Below are 20,523 nucleotides of genomic sequence, written 5' to 3' on the forward strand. Positions count from 1 at the left end.
CAGGAAAAGAGCGAGAAAAAAGATCTGTGGATAATTACATGCAATTTCAATCATGTCTTTCAAAACATTATTCATCAACAACCTGCCTTGTTTGTCGAAAAAAGTGAAAAAAACCGATGAAATATGTATTGTGACCCAAATAATATCTGTTATCATCAGAGTCTTACACAATACGGGGATAATCTCATCGCCGACAGAATGAAAACATGGTCGGTAGTTCTACTTTTCAGAAGGTCTTTATGTCCATCAGATAATGCCATATATGCTGGGTAGAGATGGTCCTCACATACTCACTGAAGACTGACTATCTGACCCACCTCCACAGACAACTGAAGGTCCTCCGTCACGGCTAGCATGTGACCCACCTCCACAGACAACTGAAGGTTCCCCGTCACGGCTAGTGTGTGACCCACCTCAACAGACTACTGAAGGTCCACCGTCACGGCTAGTGTGTGACCCACCTCCACAGACTACTGAAGGTCCTCCGTCACGGCTAGTGTGTGACCCACCTCCACAGACAACTGAGGGTCCTCCGTCACGGCTAGTGTGTGACCCACCTCCACAGACAACTGAAGGTCCTCCGTCACGGCTAGTGTGTGACCCACCTCCACAGACAAGTGAAGGTCCCCCGTCACGGCTAGTGTGTGACCCACCTCCATGGACAACTGAAGGTCCTCCGTCACGGCTAGTGTGTGACCCACCTCCACAGACAACTGAAGGTCCTCCGTCACGGCTAGTGTGTGACCCACCTCCATGGACAACTGAAGGTCCTCCGTCACGGCTAGGGGCTGAACCACCTACATGTTCAACTGAAGGTCCTCCGTCACGGCTAGTGTGTGACCCACCTCCACAGACTACTGAAGGTTCCCCGTCACGGCTAGTGTGTGACCTACCTCCATGGACAACTGAAGGTCCTCCGTCACGGCTAGGGGCTGACCCACCTCCATGGACAACTGAAGGTCCTCCGTCACGGCTAGGGGCTGACCCACCTCCACAGACAACTGAAGGTCCTCCGTCACGGCAAGTGTGTGACCCACCTCCATGGACAACTGAAGGTCCTCCATCACGGCTAGTGTGTGACCCACCTCCACAGACTACTGAAGGTTCCCCGTCACGGCTAGTGTGTGACCCACCTCCATGGACAACTGAAGGTCCTCCGTCACGGCTAGGGGCTGACCCACCTCCACAGACAACTGAAGGTCCTCCGTCACGGCTAGGGGCTGACCCACCTCCATGGACAACTGAAGGTCCTCCGTCACGGCTAGTGTGTGACCCACCTCCATGGACAACTGAAGGTCCTCCGTCACGGCTAGTGTGTGACCCACCTCCATGGACAACTGAAGGTCCTTCGTCACGGCTAGGGGCTGACCCACCTCCACAGACAAATGAAGGTCCTCCGTCTCTAGGTTCTGACGTCCTTGGTCTTATACATCATTACAAGGAAAAGTCACTGTATATAAAATACTGGATTGACACATGTCAAACAGGACCGATAAATAAGGGTGTTGGTCCTTGGGGCTTGATCCAGAATTGTGTAAAATCACTTGATCTAATAACATGCGAAATCGGATCATTTGGGAAGCGCTCGTAAAAACTCTCCAACATCATCATCGAATAAAGTGGTGCAATACATATTGCATTGTATTGTATATTGTGTTACAATAATCATATGACAAATATATATAAGAGAATGCATGTTACATATATCAAATATAATACTGCAGGAATACATTTTCAAGTAAGGGGTATGTCAAGATGAAAGCAATTTTATTGCTTAAACATCACGTGACCTTATTTCCTTTATCACTGAACGTCCATCTTTGATTACTTCTGGAAGCTTACTACAGTAACAAAGTCAGGATTGACTAACGGATTTCAAATCCTTTAAATATGCGACGTTTCCGTACAACTCTTCGTTAATACTAAATCTTCTAACTGCCACTTTGAAATAACTTTAATAACAATGGTCAAATCATGCCAATAGAAGCGACAAACCATTTCCATAATCATAAGAAATATATGCCAAAAGCAGATAATGTCATGATCTTCTCTGCTGGAAATAGGCCACCATGGAACTCATACAAGACGACACAATAAGAGAACCCGAAAATGATAAGGTCTGTATACAGATATTAAAACAGACACAGTGTTTCTACAATTGCACAATATTTAAATATTTTACCAAAATATACGCTTTGACTAAAAATACAACTGAAACGATAAACAAGGACAGGGTAATAAATAAACGTGATTGGGGGATACTAGTATTATAATCCGATTCTTCATTTAAAAGATATATACGTTATACATTTAGTAGTATAAATAGGCATACATAAATGTATCTTTATATTTGCATTGTACGAAATATACTTTATATCCAGTTTTCCTCAGAGATATATATGCTTGGACTGAAAATATATAATTGATGGTGGCGTAAAGAGGTGTTCTTGAAACATAACTAACAATATTGTTGATGTCATAATTCGAATTGTTACATAATATATATAAAAAATCGCCAACGCCAGAGAATAAACAGTCTCGATTATCTGCCGATATTTCATTGGGCGTAGAATTCAAAATAGTGGTGAAAATTATAAGAATGGATCACTGAAAATCTTTAGTTACTCCTGCAATACGATGGCGGCCTGTAAACAATCAAATCTAGACCAGACAATCCAGTGACTCGATAGCGAGTATACTGATTTGAAATGAGTCAGCAGTACACATATTTATACATACATGCATTGTTAAGACCACATGGTACGCCCAGTGTTCGAAATAGCTGCCTGTCGGTTAGCCAAATGAAAGTAACCTTTATATTGGGCTAGTAACAGTAAGTAAAGCTGGTCCGACTGTCTACTTGAAAATTCAATACATACCCATATTTATACGAATCATCAAGTTTTCATTTTGTAGTTTATTGTTTTGGGCTACTAAAATATGATGAGGGCTTGCAACATTTTTGCAACAAGCCCTCCTGGCCAGTGAACTTGGAAATAGAAACTAATTAACAGAGGGTTCGCCACACAATATCAATCTGCCAGTACCGCAAAAGATCAGAGAGAAAAAAGTATAATATTTGTATAGACTATAGATGTTATAGCAGCAAACACTGTCAATAGGCGAGCATCCTATGGATGTACCAGTAAGTCTGTTCCCAGTGGTATTGTACAACGTCGTTGTCATACTGGGGAGTGGCCACATTCCTGCTAGGCCCACGGTTTAAAGGCAAGGCTCCTGGAGAGTGTGACATTGGGGCAGAGGCCGAGGTATATTCCTCACGGGTCTCAAATATATCCTCCCCCTGCAAGACACGCATGGTTATATTCAGAATAAATGCAAACGATCCAACCATCAAATATGCATCCACGCAAACTGTTATAGTCAAAACTTCTTTCAGGCCAACCAGGTCGACCTGAAACGACTTATATGGCCCGTCTGTACGCATTGCTGCTCAATGTCTGACAGATCAAATAGAGGTTGTCATTTCTCTTTGGTTATATGGGAAACCCCTACAATGAATAACTGCACAATTTGTGTTTGTCATCCCACCTACTGGAGCGGAACAAGTGAGTCAGGATCAGCCCAGAGTTTTGCATCAACATACCGTATGAACACAATGGGTTCGTATGAAGTTTATGCTATCGAGTAGGTCAAGACGTGTGATGTAAGTTTTCGTGAATGCAGACCTTTTGATTCCGTGTACACTGAGCCCAGAAAGAAATGTGCGTGTGATAAAATGACATGCGCAGTTTCTTTTTTTCTTATTATACTCGACATTCAGGAGTTGTTTGTCGAAGGTAAAGATAACTGAAGTTGAGTAGACGGAAATTTGTAAAGTTGCATAGTGATATTCTGAACAACATAAATGTGCTCTCGTAACCAACCATTGGTCTGTGAAAACATACATTAGGCATTTTGTGAAACCATGGACCACACAATAGGGTCATTGTGGTACGTTCGTACTGTACGTTATAAAACTAAAATGAGTATATCGTGTGATTTGTTTTACATACAACAGGAAAGCAGCTGCCACCAGAGGTTCATATCCCATAAGAAAATATGTTAAATACATCAAATAAATATTGCATATACGTGTACGTAAGATCGCCCCTTCTAAACAAAACCTAGCTTAGGAGGTTTTGATCATCACCTAATGTGTCCTGTCCATGTGGAAAGTCATCAATCTCCATCGATTCCTGGCCCATCTCGGAAAGTTGTTCCATGTCGTCTGCTTCTTCGGAAGCTAATCTTTCATCCTCAGCTGCATTCAAGATTTGCTGAATCTGACCTTGGCTGGGTATGTTCGTAATCTGCTCTTGCCTGGGTATATTCGTGATGTGCTCTTGACTGGGTATGTTCGTAATCTGCTCTTGATTATGTAAATGTTTCATATGATCTTCACGATGTTCCCTAGCCGAAAGATTCTTCTTCAGCTCAAACAGATAAGACCCATGGCCCTTTGTACCACCAAATACAACGACAACACAATCTTTACTTTTATGGGCAACGAATATTCTGTCCCTATTAGGAGAGGTCCCAACCAGCGTCTTGGAGTTGCCCTGAAAGCAAGTATAGAAGTTATTGTCCATGTGTATCCTTGTGACGGACCTTGCTGGGTCCAAGATGCTCCTAATCAGAGCCTGTCCTTCCTCCACGGATACCTGAAGGTCCTCCGTCACAGCTAGCGGTTGACCGTCCTCGGCCAACACTGCTGCTTTCTGTATCTTGTGGGTCGTTGCCAGCATGTGCTTGATAAACTCAGGCCAAGTCATGGTGGCTGAAATGAGAACACAGTTGATGAAGTCAGTGACTGAACAGGATTGATGAAGTTAGTGGCTGAACAAGATTGATGAAATCGTGGTCAAACACGATTGATGAAGTTAGTGGCTGAACACGATTAATGAAGTTAGTGGTCAAACACGATTGATGAAGTTAGTGGTCAAACACGATTGATGAAGTTAGTGGCTGAACACGATTAATGAAGTTAGTGGTCAAACACGATTGATAAAGTTAGTGGTCAAACGCGATTGATGAAGTTAGTGGCTGAACACGATTGATGAAGTTTGTGGTCAAACACGATTGATGAAGTTAGTGGCCGAACAAGATTGATGAAATCGTGGTCAAACACGATTGATGAAGTTAGTGGCTGAACACGATTAATGAAGTTAGTGGTCAAACACGATTGATGAAGTTAGTGGCTGAACAAGATTGATGAAATCGTGGTCAAACACGATTGATGAAGTTAGTGGCTGAACACGATTAATGAAGTTAGTGGTCAAACACGATTGATGAAGTTAGTGGCTGAACAAGATTGATGAAGTTAGTGGCTGAACACGATTGATGAAGTTAGTGGTCAAACACGATTAATAAAGTTAGTGGTCAAACACGATTGATGAAGTTAGTGGCTGAACACGATTAATGAAGTTAGTCGTCAAACACGATTGATGAAGTTAGTGGCTGAACACGATTGATGAAGTTAGTGGTCAAACACGATTAATAAAGTTAGTGGTCAAACACGATTGATGAAGTTAGTGGCTGAACACGATTAATGAAGTTAGTGGTCAAACACGATTGATAAAGTTAGTCGTCAAACACGATTGATGAAGTTAGTGGTCAAATACGATTGATGAAGTTAGTGGCCGAACACGATTGATGAAGTTAGTGGTCAAACACGATTGATGAAGTTAGTGGCCGAACACGATTGATGAAGTTAGTGGTCAAACACGATTGATGAAGTTAGTGGTCAAACACGATTGACGAAGTTAGTGGCCGAACACGATTGATGAAATTAGTGGTCAAACACGATTGATGAAGTTAGTGGTCAAACACGATTGATTAAGTTAGTGGCTGAACACGATTAATGAAGTTAGTGGTCAAACACGATTGGTGAAATCGCCGGATCATTTTTTTACTGACACTGAACACTTTTTTGGCGTATTTGTAACAATATGCGTGTGATGCACGTGGAATATTATTAACATCATGCCTGTGGTGCAAGAGGCATATTATTAACATCATGCCTGTGGTGCACGAAACATATTATTAACATCATGCCTGTGGTGCACGAGACATATTATTTACATCATGCCTGTGGTGCATGAGGCACATTATTAACATCATGCCTGTGGTGCAAGAGGCATATTATTAACATCATGCCTGTGGTGCACGAGGCATATTATTAACATCATGCCTGTGGTGCACGAGGCATATTATTTACATCTTTCCTGTGGTGCATGAGGCATATTATTAACATCATGCCTATGGTGCACGAGACATATTATTAACATCATGCATGTGGTGCACGAGGCATATTATTAACATCATGCCTGTGGTGCACGAAACATATTATTAACATCATGCCTGTGGTGCAAGAGGCACATTATTAACATGCCTGTGGTGCAAGAGGCATATTATTAACATCAAGCCTGTGGTGCATGAGGCATATTATTAACATCATGCATGTGGTGCACGAGACATATTATTAACATCATGCATGTGGTGCACGAGGCATATTATTAACATCATGCCTGTGGTGCACGAAACATATTATTAACATCATGCCTGTGGTGCAAGAGGCACATTATTAACATGCCTGTGGTGCAAGAGGCATATTATTAACATCAAGCATGTGGTGCATGAGGCATATTATTAACATCATGCCTGTGGTGCACGAGACATATTATTTACATCATGCCTGCGGTGCATGAGGCATATTATTAACATCATGCCTGTGGTGCACGAGGCATATTATTTACATCATGCCTGTGGTGCATGAGGCATATTATTAACATCGTGCCTGTGGTGCACGAGGCATATTATTAACATCATGCCTTTGGTGCACGAGTCATATCATTAACATCATCTCTGTGTGCACGAGGCATATTATTCAGATAATGTATGACTACTGTGGTATATTATAAACCTTTTAACGAGATGAACTTGGATTACTATTAACAATATGGATGACTGATGCATATGTCATATTATGAACACGAAGCATTAGTGAGGTGAGTGACTTAAAATGGCACGTCACTTGGCAATATGTAGACTAACATTTAGTCTATGAAATCTTATATTACACAATACCCTTCTTGAAATTGAAATTTTCCCTATTATGCGTTTCTAGATTGTGGTCATAAAATAAATATATTCCACAGTCATGGTGCAGGACTAGGCAATATGTTTCTGTCATATTAGCACGAGATAAACGTGGTACGTTATGAGCAATACACGTGTTCACGTGGTATATTACCTCATGCATCAAATACACCTGTAATACTATCAACACATTACATGTGAGCTACGTGGTTTATTATTAACTCGAAGCACGTGATGCACGTGATTCAAATTGTCATTCTGAATATCATCTTCAATACCATCCGTGTGTTCGGTACAGACTGTTAGGTACAGACATCCCATGTTAGTGAGAGAGTAGATTCATTTCAAAATCAAAAGGGTTAAGGACAGTTCACCTAGCCTGACCCCCGTTTACAATGAGTTCAGAGGGTCATGTGATTCCACACAATGGAGGTGCGACATAGATATGCTGAGTTGTTAGGGCCAACTCAAGCATAGGCCAGCAAAAGATGTCATACATGTGACACGAGTGGGTATAGCGCCGAGGGATTTTTGTGGTAATTGGACAGGCCTGTAATGGGATACGATAAATCCGTCTCACAATCCCTGAACCATATTATTTTCACAACCGCCAAGCCCCTATTATCATGCTTATAAGCCAAGGTGAAGCAAGTCTAGATTTTCCAGATTGGTGTTTGAAGAGAGTGAGTGAGTGAGTGAGTATGGTTTTACGCCGCTTTTAGCAATATTTCAGCAATATCACGGCGGGGGACACCAGAAATGGGCTTCACACATTGTAACCATGTCGGGAATCGAACCCGGGTCTTCGGCGTGACGAGCTAACGCTTTAACCACTAGGCTACCCGACCGCCCTGTTTGAAGAGAGAATAGGTAAATGTACATCTGCTATTTCTTAGTTATTCTATCCACTTTTGCTGAGAACAATCTTCAGCTCTTTGGAGTTATAACCACACTTCCAACACCGTGATCCATCCATGCATATCCAAGGCCTAAACTGAAAAGGGTGACTTTGATATTTGTTGCGCAATAATCTTTATTGCGTGAGTGACTCGTATTTTGAAAATGAGTATTTACACACAAAAATTTCATTGTGTGTCACTTCATACAGTATGGGTAACAGAATGTGACATGTTATCCCGGAATTGTTTGTTTATTTGTTATTTAACGCTGCACTCAATATTTCAGCTATATGAATATAAATAATCGAGTCTGGACGAGATAATCCAGTGATTGATAGCATGAGCATCGATCCACGCAATCTGGATACGATGACATGCATCAACCAAGTCAGCGAGTCTGACCACCCGATCCAGTTAGTCACATCTAGACAAGCATAGTCACCTTTTACGGCAAGCATGGGACCTATTCTACCTCGGATCTTCACGGGTCAAGAGCAAGCATGGGTTGCTGAAGACCTATTCTACCCGGATCTTCACGGGTCAAGAGCAAGCATGGGTTGCTGAAGACCTTTTCTACCCCGGATCTTCACGGGTCAAGAGCAAGCATGGGTTGCTGAAGACCTGTTCTACCCCGGATCTTCACGGGTCGCAACAAAATGAAGACTCACCAGAGCTCATACCAGATACACAGGCATCACAATTACAGCAAAGGACATGCTTGGGTCCTCACATTGGATTCAAACCTAGGACTTTGGCTCGATGAGCTAACACACAGTGCCAAGCATCATTTGACTGGGATGACAAGAAGAAATAATCCAGATAGTTTTTACTATCAAATTTGATTGAGTAGGTTTAATGCGGCAGAACAGAACAAAACTGATATATGTTCCGATAATTGTATGGATGAATGCATAATAAAAGATGTGAATGTTTATGTTTGAGAACGTGTTTCTTCATATCATTCTTTGCGTGTCAGATTATTGTTACATTTAGACTACCAGAGTAAGTAAAAACAGTTAACACACAGGTAAGTATCCATATGAGTAAAGAGTTGTATTGTTTGTGTGTTTGTTTGTTTGTTTGTTTGTTGTTTAACGCCGCACTCAGCAATATTCCAGGTATATGACGGCGGTCTGTGAATAATCGAGTCTGGACAAGTCAATCCTGTGATTGACATCACGAGCATCGATCTACGCAATTGGGATACGATGACATGCATCAACCAAGTCAGCGAGCCTGACCACCCGATCTCGTTAGTCGCCTTTTACGACAAGCACAGTCGCCTTTTACGGCAAGCATGGGATGCTGAAGACCTATTCTACCCCGGAATCTTCACAGGTCAAGAGTTGCATTGACTCCGACAATATTAGACATATGCTATATATAGGACATAATCACGTGTCTGTATGTCAACCAGCTCCCACGTGCTATCAGCATGACGTCATGGATATAATATACACCAGTAGCGACACAACACACCGACACGCTTTGTGTGTCAGCTTAATGTGGGAGGAAATCCCGAAGTGATGCAGGTCTCAGACGTTTACCACTTCGGTGAAACCCACGAGCACGGGTATGGTGCTGACAAACCTAGAAACATAATCGGGGCGAACCGGGACGTAGGGTCACCAGGCATGCAGGGTCATAACCTGATTGCCCCCTCCGTCCACTCTTCACTTCAACTTGAGCGTAACTTATCGGTCACTGTCCGTCATGCATGGCTGATCGGCTATGTCCCGATCGTCCAACGTAAACTTTCTGTTCAATGATGTGGTTTGTTGGTTAAAGCATAAGCTCGTATTGGCACGGTTACAATGTGTGAAGGCACTGAAGTCCATCCTTGTGACATTATTAACAACTGGGAGTCCCATTGATACTCCCAATGCTCTACCGAGTCTCGTTGTATCAAGCCAAACGCTTCGATATATAATACCAATGTTAAATCATCCGAGTTGGCAGCGATTGACAAAACACTACTAAAAGACGCTGAGGGGAACGGGCCTTATTCAATGTGGTAGGAAATGTTTATGGGTGAAGTGAATCAGTTAAGATATGAAAGTGATTGACGTTCAGGTTGAATTCAAGTAATATCACACCCGAAAGGGGCTTTACACGTACCCAAGTGGGGAATCGAACCCGGGTCTTCGGCGTGACGAGCGAACGCTTTAACCACTAGGCTACCCACTGTCCCCGCTGGTAAGAACTCTTTAGATAAAGATTTGATAATCATATCAATATTCTAGATAATATACATGTATACATTGCATATACTCGTGGACGCGAGGATACATATATGCTTTTAAAAAAGTTCCTTACAGGTCAGGTGAAATTGGGTTTAATGTCGCGTCCAAGATTATGGCACTTATATAGCGACGTGCATGTACGTGTGTGTGGCTGCTTGTACTAGTCCGGACTAGTGCCGATTTATAGTGCTAGATCACTGAGATACCATGCCGCAGTTTAACATGAATACCCCACTCAGACACAGTATACTGACTCCGAGCCGACCAGTCCTTGTTTTAGCCCCTTAATGCCGAGCGCCAGACAGGGTAACAACAAGTACCATCTTTTAACGTCTTTTGGTATGAAGCGGCCGGACCTTCCGCTCTCATGGCGGACAGGGTAAGCTTAGAAAATTCTACATCGACTGGCCGTGATTCTTGCATCTAATTTTACAACCTAAAATATTACCTTGGATGGTCTCGTTTTCAACATCATGCACAAATTCTGGACAGAAACTGTGCGAAAAGTTCCCCGCTAAATGAAATGCATATGTTAAATTCCCCCTAGAAATATAACGACCATCAACATCGGAGTATTACAAACAAGAAATAATAAACGAGCCCTTTTGTACTTTAGGACATGGCTATCATTCACTGAACACGCATGCACACCTCACAGGTATCATAACACATTCATTAGCAATTATATACCCCAGTCGTGACATACATCTACCGCGGAATAGGTGAATAATGGTTTCTAGCAATCAACTCACACATTATGTCACTGGATTTATGACCGTGAGTATATTTCCCGGAGATGACAAGCAACTCCATACATCAAGTCTGTTTGTGGCATGAAATGTTGTGTTTCGTTCTGTAACTACCTTTTTACAATATCTTACTATTTTTGTTTACAGTAAACTACGTTTATAACGAACTCAAAGGGACTACTAATTTTAGTTCGTTATAGCCGTAGTTCGTTATAAGTACATATACAGCATGCCTACAACAAGTAGTCGGGACCAAAATGTAAGTTCGTTATATCCGTCAGTTCGTTATAAGCGTGTTCGTTATAACCGTAGTTTACTGTATATTTCTAAATCTCAGTTTGGACGACATATGATACTACCTTATAATCCCTCCTTTGTTTTATCAAATATATATACCGAAAAGATCAAGTTAGGAATCATGAATATTTGGGGAGATATTCTTACGAATGCGGGCTTAGTCTACAAACAATATTCAACAAAATATTCATGATCCATTTTTTTGTTCAGTATATATTCTAAAACTGCACACGGGCCATGATCAGTGAATCTGGCGTTGTAAACTGAATGTGGTGAACGATGCATGTGATGAGGCGGGGCACGTAACTGGAGAGCGTGTTGAACTACGTGATGAACATACGACTACACAGTTGACAGAGTGTCCGGGTTGGTGTCGAGGTTGGTATAGGATGTTGGCGTACGAATAGGATGCAATTTGGACGTGGGCGTGAGTGAATAAGTTCTACGCGGCTTTTAGCAATATTCAAGCAATATTACGGCGGGGGACACCGGAAAATGGGGAATCGAACCCGGGCCTTCGACGTGACGAGCAAACGCTTTAACCACTAGGCTACCCAATCGCCCCGATTTGGGCACGAGACTGACTCTTCATCAATAAGTCATAATAAACAAAAGTAAACATGTGAGCGCGCGTGTGTGTGTGTGGTGGGGGTGGGGGTGGGGGTGGGGTGGGGGGGTGGGGGTGTTAGGATATTTATGAAATATCGCAATAGGTATTGCATTGTTTAAACGGCGTGTGTTTGTGTTGAGACGCTATAAAAGTGAATAATCTTGAACGCGACGTTAAATCCAATCATCATACTATGAATTCAATATGATTTGATAGTTTGTTATAGAATATAACTGTATGTTGAATATGGCATAGTTTACTGGATATGATTGTATGACTTACCATTCACGTGAAGATCGAGGTTAGAATTGGTCATCTAGGGGCGACTAACGGGATCGGGTGGTCAGGCTCGCTGACTTGGTTGATGCATGTCATTGTATCCCAATTACGTGGTTCGATGCTCATGATATCAATCACTGGATTGTCTGGTCCAGACTCGATTATTTACAGACCGCTGTCATATAGCTGGAACATTGCTAGATGCGGCTAAACAACAAACCAAACTAGTATGACTTACCTAGCTGAGGAATCTGACTCTCCATACTGTTGACAGAACGATGTCACCGTCGTCTTCGTTGGAGTGTGACTCGCTGGGTATATGGAGGCTGTTGTACCTATAGAATACCAAGCGGGTTAGGACTTATGCGCTCATAAACATAATGAGGTGACCCGAACATCTTACACTGACATAGAAGTTATGGAGACAACTTAACACACATTAACAAATCCTATAGATAGGAACCTTCACTGTTGACCTGTAAAGCGTTTATAGATCAAGGATAACGGATGTCCTATATAATAGCTATACAGCGTTAACGCAAGGTATGTCGCACGTATGGATCACAGTACCTGTGTAGATTTGTACATAGATGTATTAACTGCCGGGCAAAAGAAAGTACACGCTTGAAAATTGGATTTGACCGAAACATAACTATCAATACAGGCCGATCGGGTAGCCTAGTGGTTAAAGCGTGTCACGCCGAAGACCCAGGTTTGATTCCCGACATGGGCACAATGTGTGAAGCCCATTTCTGGTGCCCCCCGCCGTGATATTGCCGGAATATTGCTAAAAGCTGCGTAAAACCATACTCATTCGCTCACTATAAATACGTTACTAGGCTGAAAACAGCAACCGAAAAACTGCAAACTTAATGTCCAAAACACAACTATAATACCCGTGTCAAATACATCACCATCGAGTAACCATTTCTTGTTTGTTTCAGATTTAGCCACTATCAAACATGGATGTATGCTTTCTTTTGTCCGCATAATATACGCATAATTGTGAATTAAAACCAAGAAACATATCATATATGTCATACTTCTTGATAGAACACGTACGTTTTGTGTCTATATCACACGACTATTGATGTACATTGTGGCCATGTACCGTGCTTGTCGCCTAGTAAGATGGGAGATTTCAGAGAGGTTAAACCTAACGACCGTAAGGTCAGTCTAACAACTCTCAGTCTCAAGCCATTACAGATAGATTTTTAGCCACCATCAAATATAATATTTTCATTTACCCGGCTGTTTATGATTAATAGAATAACGCTCAAGGGTTGACTGTTGAAATGGTTTATATATGTTAATGCAATGCACGCTAGATTAGCATGACTAAGTCATAACAGAACACAACATTTATCAAGTAAGGATAAGAAACAAGGTAAGGACAAGCAAGTGATAACGGTGTTAGAACCTACACCGAAACGTCGCTCTTAATTGTAATAAAGGAGTTGTTCATCCATAACTTCTTATCCTTACTTAGTACTCCAACTTCTAAATGCCCATCAAAGAAGAACATATTCACCAAGACATGATAAAGTCGATCTGTGCACGAGAACCAAAGTCTTTGTATAAAATTGGTTTAACAACCACACCCTTCATAGTGTTATTTTATTCATTGTGCTGCATAAGTTTCAGTCAATTTGTCTAATATTCTGCCTAATATTTCTATCAATTTGTAAAATGACTGAAATTAATTCATGTTATAAAATGACTGAATGAATGAGACATTTTACAAAAGACCGATTTTACACATTGAGGGCATGTAACATATGCTCCTCTAGCAGAAGACGAACATACAACACACAGACAACGAGCGTTTTAACGGTGTTGCCCCGGGGTTGTCTAAAGGATGACAACGCATACTATTTATGTGGAGAACATCAACTCACCTCAGCTTAATGTCTGGTAGTAAAACCTTTGTCTTCACTGTGTCCGAGTCCTCTCTCCAGTGTCACAAACCTTGAAATGATGCCGAATTCTTACATCATAGAAAAAAATCACATGTACAGAAACCTTGCACCTCGAATGATTCTCCTTTTGTGCATAAGGTTGTTAGTTGAAGCAAAACGGGTTAGTGTTCAGGCAGCCGTGAAGTAAACAACGTCGGTCCTCCTAACAGTTTGGACCAGCTGTAGGCCTGCCTGCCTTTGTCGCCGCGCGGTGTTAATCAAATCCCAGATGTAATGCTGGAACAATGGGCAGGTGGATGTCTGTCCGACGCTGGCACCAGACGGTGTGTTCTGCATCCGCACGTGCCATCGATGTCAGTTCTCGCAATATACAGTTACGATCTCGTGCTCAGGGAGAGGAATGTTGCCTAAAAATAAACAAGTAGATCGGCATGTTAACCCATATGTCTTTAGCCTAGATATATCTACACTGTGTGTACGGAGGGTCACACGTTCAGAAGAGCACTTGATGGTTGACTTGGCAACCTGCGTTGTGGTGATGATATTGAATATTATGTCTGCACAGATTGATCGGCCTTCTAACAGCATACACAAGCCACTTGTCAAGACAGACTTACAGCTTGCGGCCGTTATAACGAGCGTTAACTCATAGAGAAAGCGGCCTTATATTATATCTCCCTTTCACACTGCTATAAATGGGAAGGGCAACAACTTGGCATTCACCATAGAGAATACAAAAAAGTAGGGAGAATTACAGTTTAAAATTTAAAGTCAAAATTGAAAACCTATGGGACCCACCTAAAATCCAGTTCACTTTACATTTTGAAATGTAGAGATTAAACTTAACATGAATATATGATAGAAAGTAACAAGATCCTAGAGTTTGTTTTGACGTACGTATGTATGAATCTATGTTTCTCTGGGACTGGGAGAGAGGTCAGCGAAGGGCCATGGACGACGCTCCAGGCCCGTGTGTTGAGGCGTGAACACAGCAACGTGAGTTTGTACAGGCATAGTCTGTCTTACAGACCCTGATACCAATATATCAAACTTATCCTATGCAAGTCTATATTGTTTGGCAAGTCTAGATTTCTGCAGTATCAGGAATCTGAAAATGAAGAGAGTCTCTGGGCTCCTTTTTATTAAACTTTTATCAAGATAATTTTCAACAACTATTATTTTTATTTTTTCTGTACGATATGTTCATTTCAGAGACTGGAAGTTGGTCTAGCACAGGCATTATAGTCTCCCAGACCCTAGAGAGACAATTAAAAAGTCCAACTCAAGTCTAGAATGATTTGGCAAGTCTAGATTGCCTCAGTTCTAGCCTAAAAGTAAGGATTGCTCTGGGCTCCATTTGGATTTTATTCTTTATATTTTGAAGATATATATCCTTAAATAAGATAACTTTATTTTGGGGACCAAATTTCAGTCTACGGCATTTGTAAATAACCATCCCATAAGTGTGTTTTATTGGGTATTGTGTGTGAGCTACTGAAACTTGCGAGACTGTTATTTGACGTGGCTCTGAAAAGGATATATTTACCATAGTCCGTTTATGACATTTATGACTGGCTAAAACACCGATTAAAGTAATATATCGTGTCAACACGCATGTGGGAAAGCATATATTAAAAACCTATAATGTGGATAGGGGTGTGCACAAATTTGTAACCAAAACAAAGAGAGAGAGGATAATTGTACTTAATTGATACTAAAAATACTTCTTGTTTGAACTTTCGCACGCGTTTGAAACAATTGTAGAATTAAGCAGCTGGGGGCTGATTACTTGAACAATTTCGGTATTGTTGTTTCATAAATTACATGATGACATCCATCATTGTGACAAGACAATTAGGAATTGCATTATGTTTGAGGATTGCCCATCCATAATGCTATGTGATCGCAACTGTTGTTTGTTGTTTAACACCGCACTCATCAGTATTCCAGCTATATGACGGCGGTATGTAAATAATCGAGTCTGGACCGGACAATCCAGTGATTGACATCATGAGCATCGATCCATGCAATTGAGATACTGTGGCATGTATCAACCAAGTGATCGCAACTAAGTAACGTGGAGTTAAATGGGTTTTTTGCAATCGCTGTGCTGTAACAATGTTAACATCCGTGCGTCAGCAATACTTCTAGATGTACACTTTACACATATTCAGCATCCGCCATCCCCCCGAGGCAAGGGCGTTAACTGACTATAAGAGGCAAGGTTGGTTGGTTGGTTGTTTTACGCCGCACTCAGCAATATTCCAGCAACATGACGGCGGTCTGTGAATAATCGAGTCTGGACCAGACAATCCAGTGATTGATATCATGGGCATCGACCCACGCAATGGGGATTGATGACATGCTTCAACCACGTCAGCGAGTCTGGATGTGAAGAGAAATATTTGGACGTAGTTTGCTTTCGATATCGCAGTTACTCCCTGCTTTGTTTAACTATCCAACTTTTATGTTTGTTGTTTAACAATAGCCATCGTTACACCTGCTACATAACGATTACGTTTAAACAATAGAGATTGGACCAGACAAACCTGTGATTAAGCGGCATGAAAAACGATCCTCGCAATCAGTCAAGTTATGAAGCCGGACCACCCGATCCAAGGACAAGGTGACTGGAAAGTATTTGTAACACGGAACTTCACGGGACCCGCCCTTTAAATGCCAGACAGTAAAAGCTTGCAGACGAGCTTCGGTGTGGAGGTTGCGTAATCTCTCATCGCTAATCTTATACATCCATCTGGAACAGCTAAAGGTGTTACGTGTTAGGGATCACAGTTGTCACGACAATAATTACACCATCTGTCTCGCGGGATGAGGCTCATTTCCTGAACAAGAGGAGTTGTGACTTCACAGGCTGCTGTTTCGTGTGTAGTTTGATGGTCATTACATCAGCACCAGCATGCTACATCCTCTGTATATGTATTGTATTCATCGACCGATATTGCTATCGTAACAAAAATGTAAATATATACACAAGATCGTTTTGTTTCTAATATTTTTAAGATGTGAAGAGGTTTAACTAAAACAATAATCAGAATATACAGGGGGCGGTCGGGTAGCCTATTGGTTAAAGCGCTGGATCGTAACGCCGAAGACCCGGGTTCGATTCCCGACATGGATACAATGTGTGAAGCCCATGTTTGGTGTCCCCAGCCGTGATATTGCTGGAATATTGCAAAAAAACGGCGTTAAACCATACTCACTCACTCAGAATATACAGTAAACAGGCAGTAGTGATTTTCCAAGTGCTTCTCCCATTTTCAACTATATGTTTTATAAACAGAAGAGAAAAGAAGCAGAGATATAAATATAAGATAATGATTTCTCATTTCATTTCCAGCCACTTAATAATTTGCTATTACACCATAAGTGTCAAGGATGTTGTCAAGTTTACCAATGCTGCAAAAGCTCCATCAAATCCTTCCAGGAACGCGCCAGTCGGTGTTTGTTGTTATCAGACGACTTCCGGTAACGGAAATAAAGAAACCGAGCAAGCCCGTAACGATTCAGCCATATTATCATCTACAGATCTCATTAGTAAGATATCCCCTGACTCGAGGCCGTTCACCCCAGACAGACGTGTCCGCCCACAGCCTTCAAATCTTTCCTGAGACTCCATTTAATTTTTAAAAAAAGTTGGTATCCACTACTGGAACTCCATCACACTGGAGGATTTCATCAACTATACCTACACTAAAGATAGATGCATGTAGCTCTATTGGATTGTGAACCTGGTACACACAATTCTGACAGAATAGTCATAAACTTTGCTTTTACTATTGTTTGTTGTTTAACGCCGCATATAACGCAGCTATATGACGGTGGTTTGTAAATAATCGAGTCTGGACCAGACAATCCAGTGATTGACGTCATGAGCATCGATCTACACACTTGGGATACGATGACATGCATCAACCAAGTGATTGCAAGTAAGTAACGTGGAGTTAAATGTTTTTTTGCAATCGCTGTGCTGTAACAATTTCAAACTCAGCGAGCCTGACCACCCGATCCCGCTAGTCGCCTCTTATGACAAGCACAGTCGCCTTTTACGGCAAGCATGGGCTGGTTTGTTTGTTGTTTAACGCCGCACTCAGCAATATTCCAGCTATATGACGGCAGTCTATGAATAATATAACTGGAATATTGCTGAGTGCGGCGTTAAACATCAAAGAAACAAACCACGTCTAACTTAATTTAAGGTCGTGTAAGTTCAACACTAATACTGACCTTCACCTTACTTCAACATGAGTAAAATGACCATTTCACGAAGTGCATCCCACTTGTAGTGACGTAATCCGTATTTTATTGTGCGTCAAATACCCTGCCCTCGATTATCCAGTGTACTATGTCCCCATTCTATTATGATAAATACCCTGCCCTCGATTATCCAGTGTACTATGTCCCCATTCTATTATGATAAATACCCTGCCCTCGATTATCCAGTGTACTATGTCCCCATTTTATTATGATAAACACCATGGACCCATGTAGCGGCGCTACGCAAGTGACGTCACTATCCCCAAAGCTCCTACCTCCAGCACAGTATTCCTCTCGCTCTTGGACGGCTATTTTTAGCTTCATGTCGTTCATAGCTCAAAACTACACTATGGTAACGAATGGGTATAGGGTATTTGTCAAAATAGAATGGAGATATCATACACTGGATAATCGAGTGTGGCAATACCTTCCCTTCCTGCATTCCCGAAGCAAGGGAAATAACTGACTGTAAACGTCCTGTATATATAGTCAGTTAACTCCCTTGCCTCGGGAAGATGAACTTCCTGTTTTTCAAGGTGGTTCTATTTAAAAAAGCTTTTAACCTTAAGTTTTGTGAAAAGGTGTTTCTTTAGGTCCTTGTCAAGGACGTCCTCAAAATATTAAAACTGGCGCAGCATTCGCTACACAAGGTATGGAGCGTGACTACAGGCCATTCGATTAGTAACAATTAAAATTCAATTTAATTTAAGCGCATAAAATCCAGTCTTTTGTGAACAAATATTCTGCATGACATGAGCAGTGTTTCATACACTCACCACGATGCAAATAAGTCTATTTGAAGAGGCCTTGTATCTATAGTGTTGGTTTTCAATAAAACGAAATGTTGGGAAATAATTTTCCAGAACCAAAGAACCACTAAGTCAGGCTTTACAAAGTATGCACGAGAGTTCATACATAGTCGATGGGTATCATCCTGCCGAGACAAGGGAGTTAACTGACTATAAAAGTCCAGTTTCCACCCTTGCCGAACTAGACTGGAATTTCTGAGCTCGATCGTAGCGCCACCAGTGGTTATTACGAGTTGTGTCCCTTTTATGTTGCTCTTTTTGACCTCTTGTGTCACTTGCATTAGCTTCAAACCAAATGGCGGCGCCCTGTCAAGACGGGTCTTACATCGCAAAGTGCATCAAATCACGTGAGCACCTTGATTTAAAACGTGAAAAGATTTGGAAAATATCTGCTGACGCCGATTTGGCGGTGCACATCATTTACAAATACTGCAATCGACCGACTTCTGCACGACAGTTTTCAAACCGGATTTCGATTTCGTAACGCGATTTTGATTGGACTATGCATAGACTCGTTAGTCCAAAATATAACTACATAATACCAGCCTAGTTCGGCAACTGGACTTTTAAAGTCAGTTAACTCACTTGCCTTGGAAGATAGTTGTGTTTATGAATATCCACTTCGTCAGATTGATTTTTCATGATCTCTACACAACTACGCCAAGAAATATCTGATCAGATCAGTTTTATTAAAGGAAGCCATCGAACGATACCCAAAGGCTGGAAGGCCTAAATTACCACGTGGTCGAAATACGTTACAATGGAACGGCCTTGTTCCCTGGGTAGGATGCGCTTACGCTACACAGTGGAATTACCTTTCTGCACACGACACTAGTATTAATAGGTGAAAATGGGGTTTAACGTCGCGACTATCATACTTATATAGCGATGTTTTGGAGCTTCAATTATTTCATCTTCCCGAGTTAACTGACTATAAAAGTCCAGTTTCCACCCTTGCCGAACTAGACTGGAATTTCTGAGCTCTGAAATTATCATGAGACGGCCCCTCTAACGCTCTGTCATTTACCCTACCACAAAACGTGGAGTGCATGCGTGCTTGTGCTGTGCCTTCCACGGTTTGTACCCCTACGTGTCATGTACACATTTCTATACTAAATTACATGATAGTTTCTTAAAGAACTTCATCCGTCATGGGTCTTAAATTAAACAAAGTTCAGATTTTGTTGGGTACAGGGTGTTCATGGTCAAGTACCGTATTGATGTTTCATACACTTTTCTGGATTTCGAGTTATTTTGCAATTCATCGTTCTCATTTGGAGTCAAACGGACTGTAGTTACTCTGATGTATTGGTCAAGCTTACAGATCCTAGAGCATAATTGT

The 20,523-nt window shown here is 41.6% G+C and overlaps 1 protein-coding gene across 3 annotated transcripts; it reads right to left on the reverse strand.

Moving 5' to 3' along the window:
- Positions 1-412: 412 nt before the first annotated feature.
- LOC139478935 (uncharacterized) lies at positions 413-14,660 on the reverse strand. 3 transcript variants are annotated; one of them, XM_071261630.1, is made up of 4 exons: positions 14,077-14,659; positions 12,417-12,513; positions 4,154-4,780; positions 413-3,304 (listed from the first exon to the last, which is right to left on the reverse strand). In XM_071261630.1, exons 2-4 carry the CDS (start codon positions 12,439-12,441, stop codon positions 3,288-3,290), a joined length of 669 nt encoding a protein of 222 aa, XP_071117731.1. In that variant the 5' UTR covers positions 12,442-12,513; positions 14,077-14,659; the 3' UTR covers positions 413-3,287. The 3 variants fall into 3 exon arrangements, with proteins under 3 accessions (XP_071117731.1, XP_071117730.1, XP_071117732.1); XM_071261629.1 differs by having other exon boundaries at positions 413-4,780; positions 14,077-14,657; XM_071261631.1 differs by lacking the exon at positions 12,417-12,513 and having other exon boundaries at positions 413-4,780; positions 14,077-14,660.
- Positions 14,661-20,523: the final 5,863 nt, after the last annotated feature.

The sequence above is a fragment of the Haliotis cracherodii genome, unplaced genomic scaffold (genome assembly GCF_022045235.1).
Source record: "Haliotis cracherodii isolate W230 unplaced genomic scaffold, xgHalCrac1.p SCAF_4, whole genome shotgun sequence".
Classification (NCBI taxonomy): Eukaryota; Metazoa; Mollusca; class Gastropoda; order Lepetellida; family Haliotidae; genus Haliotis; species Haliotis cracherodii.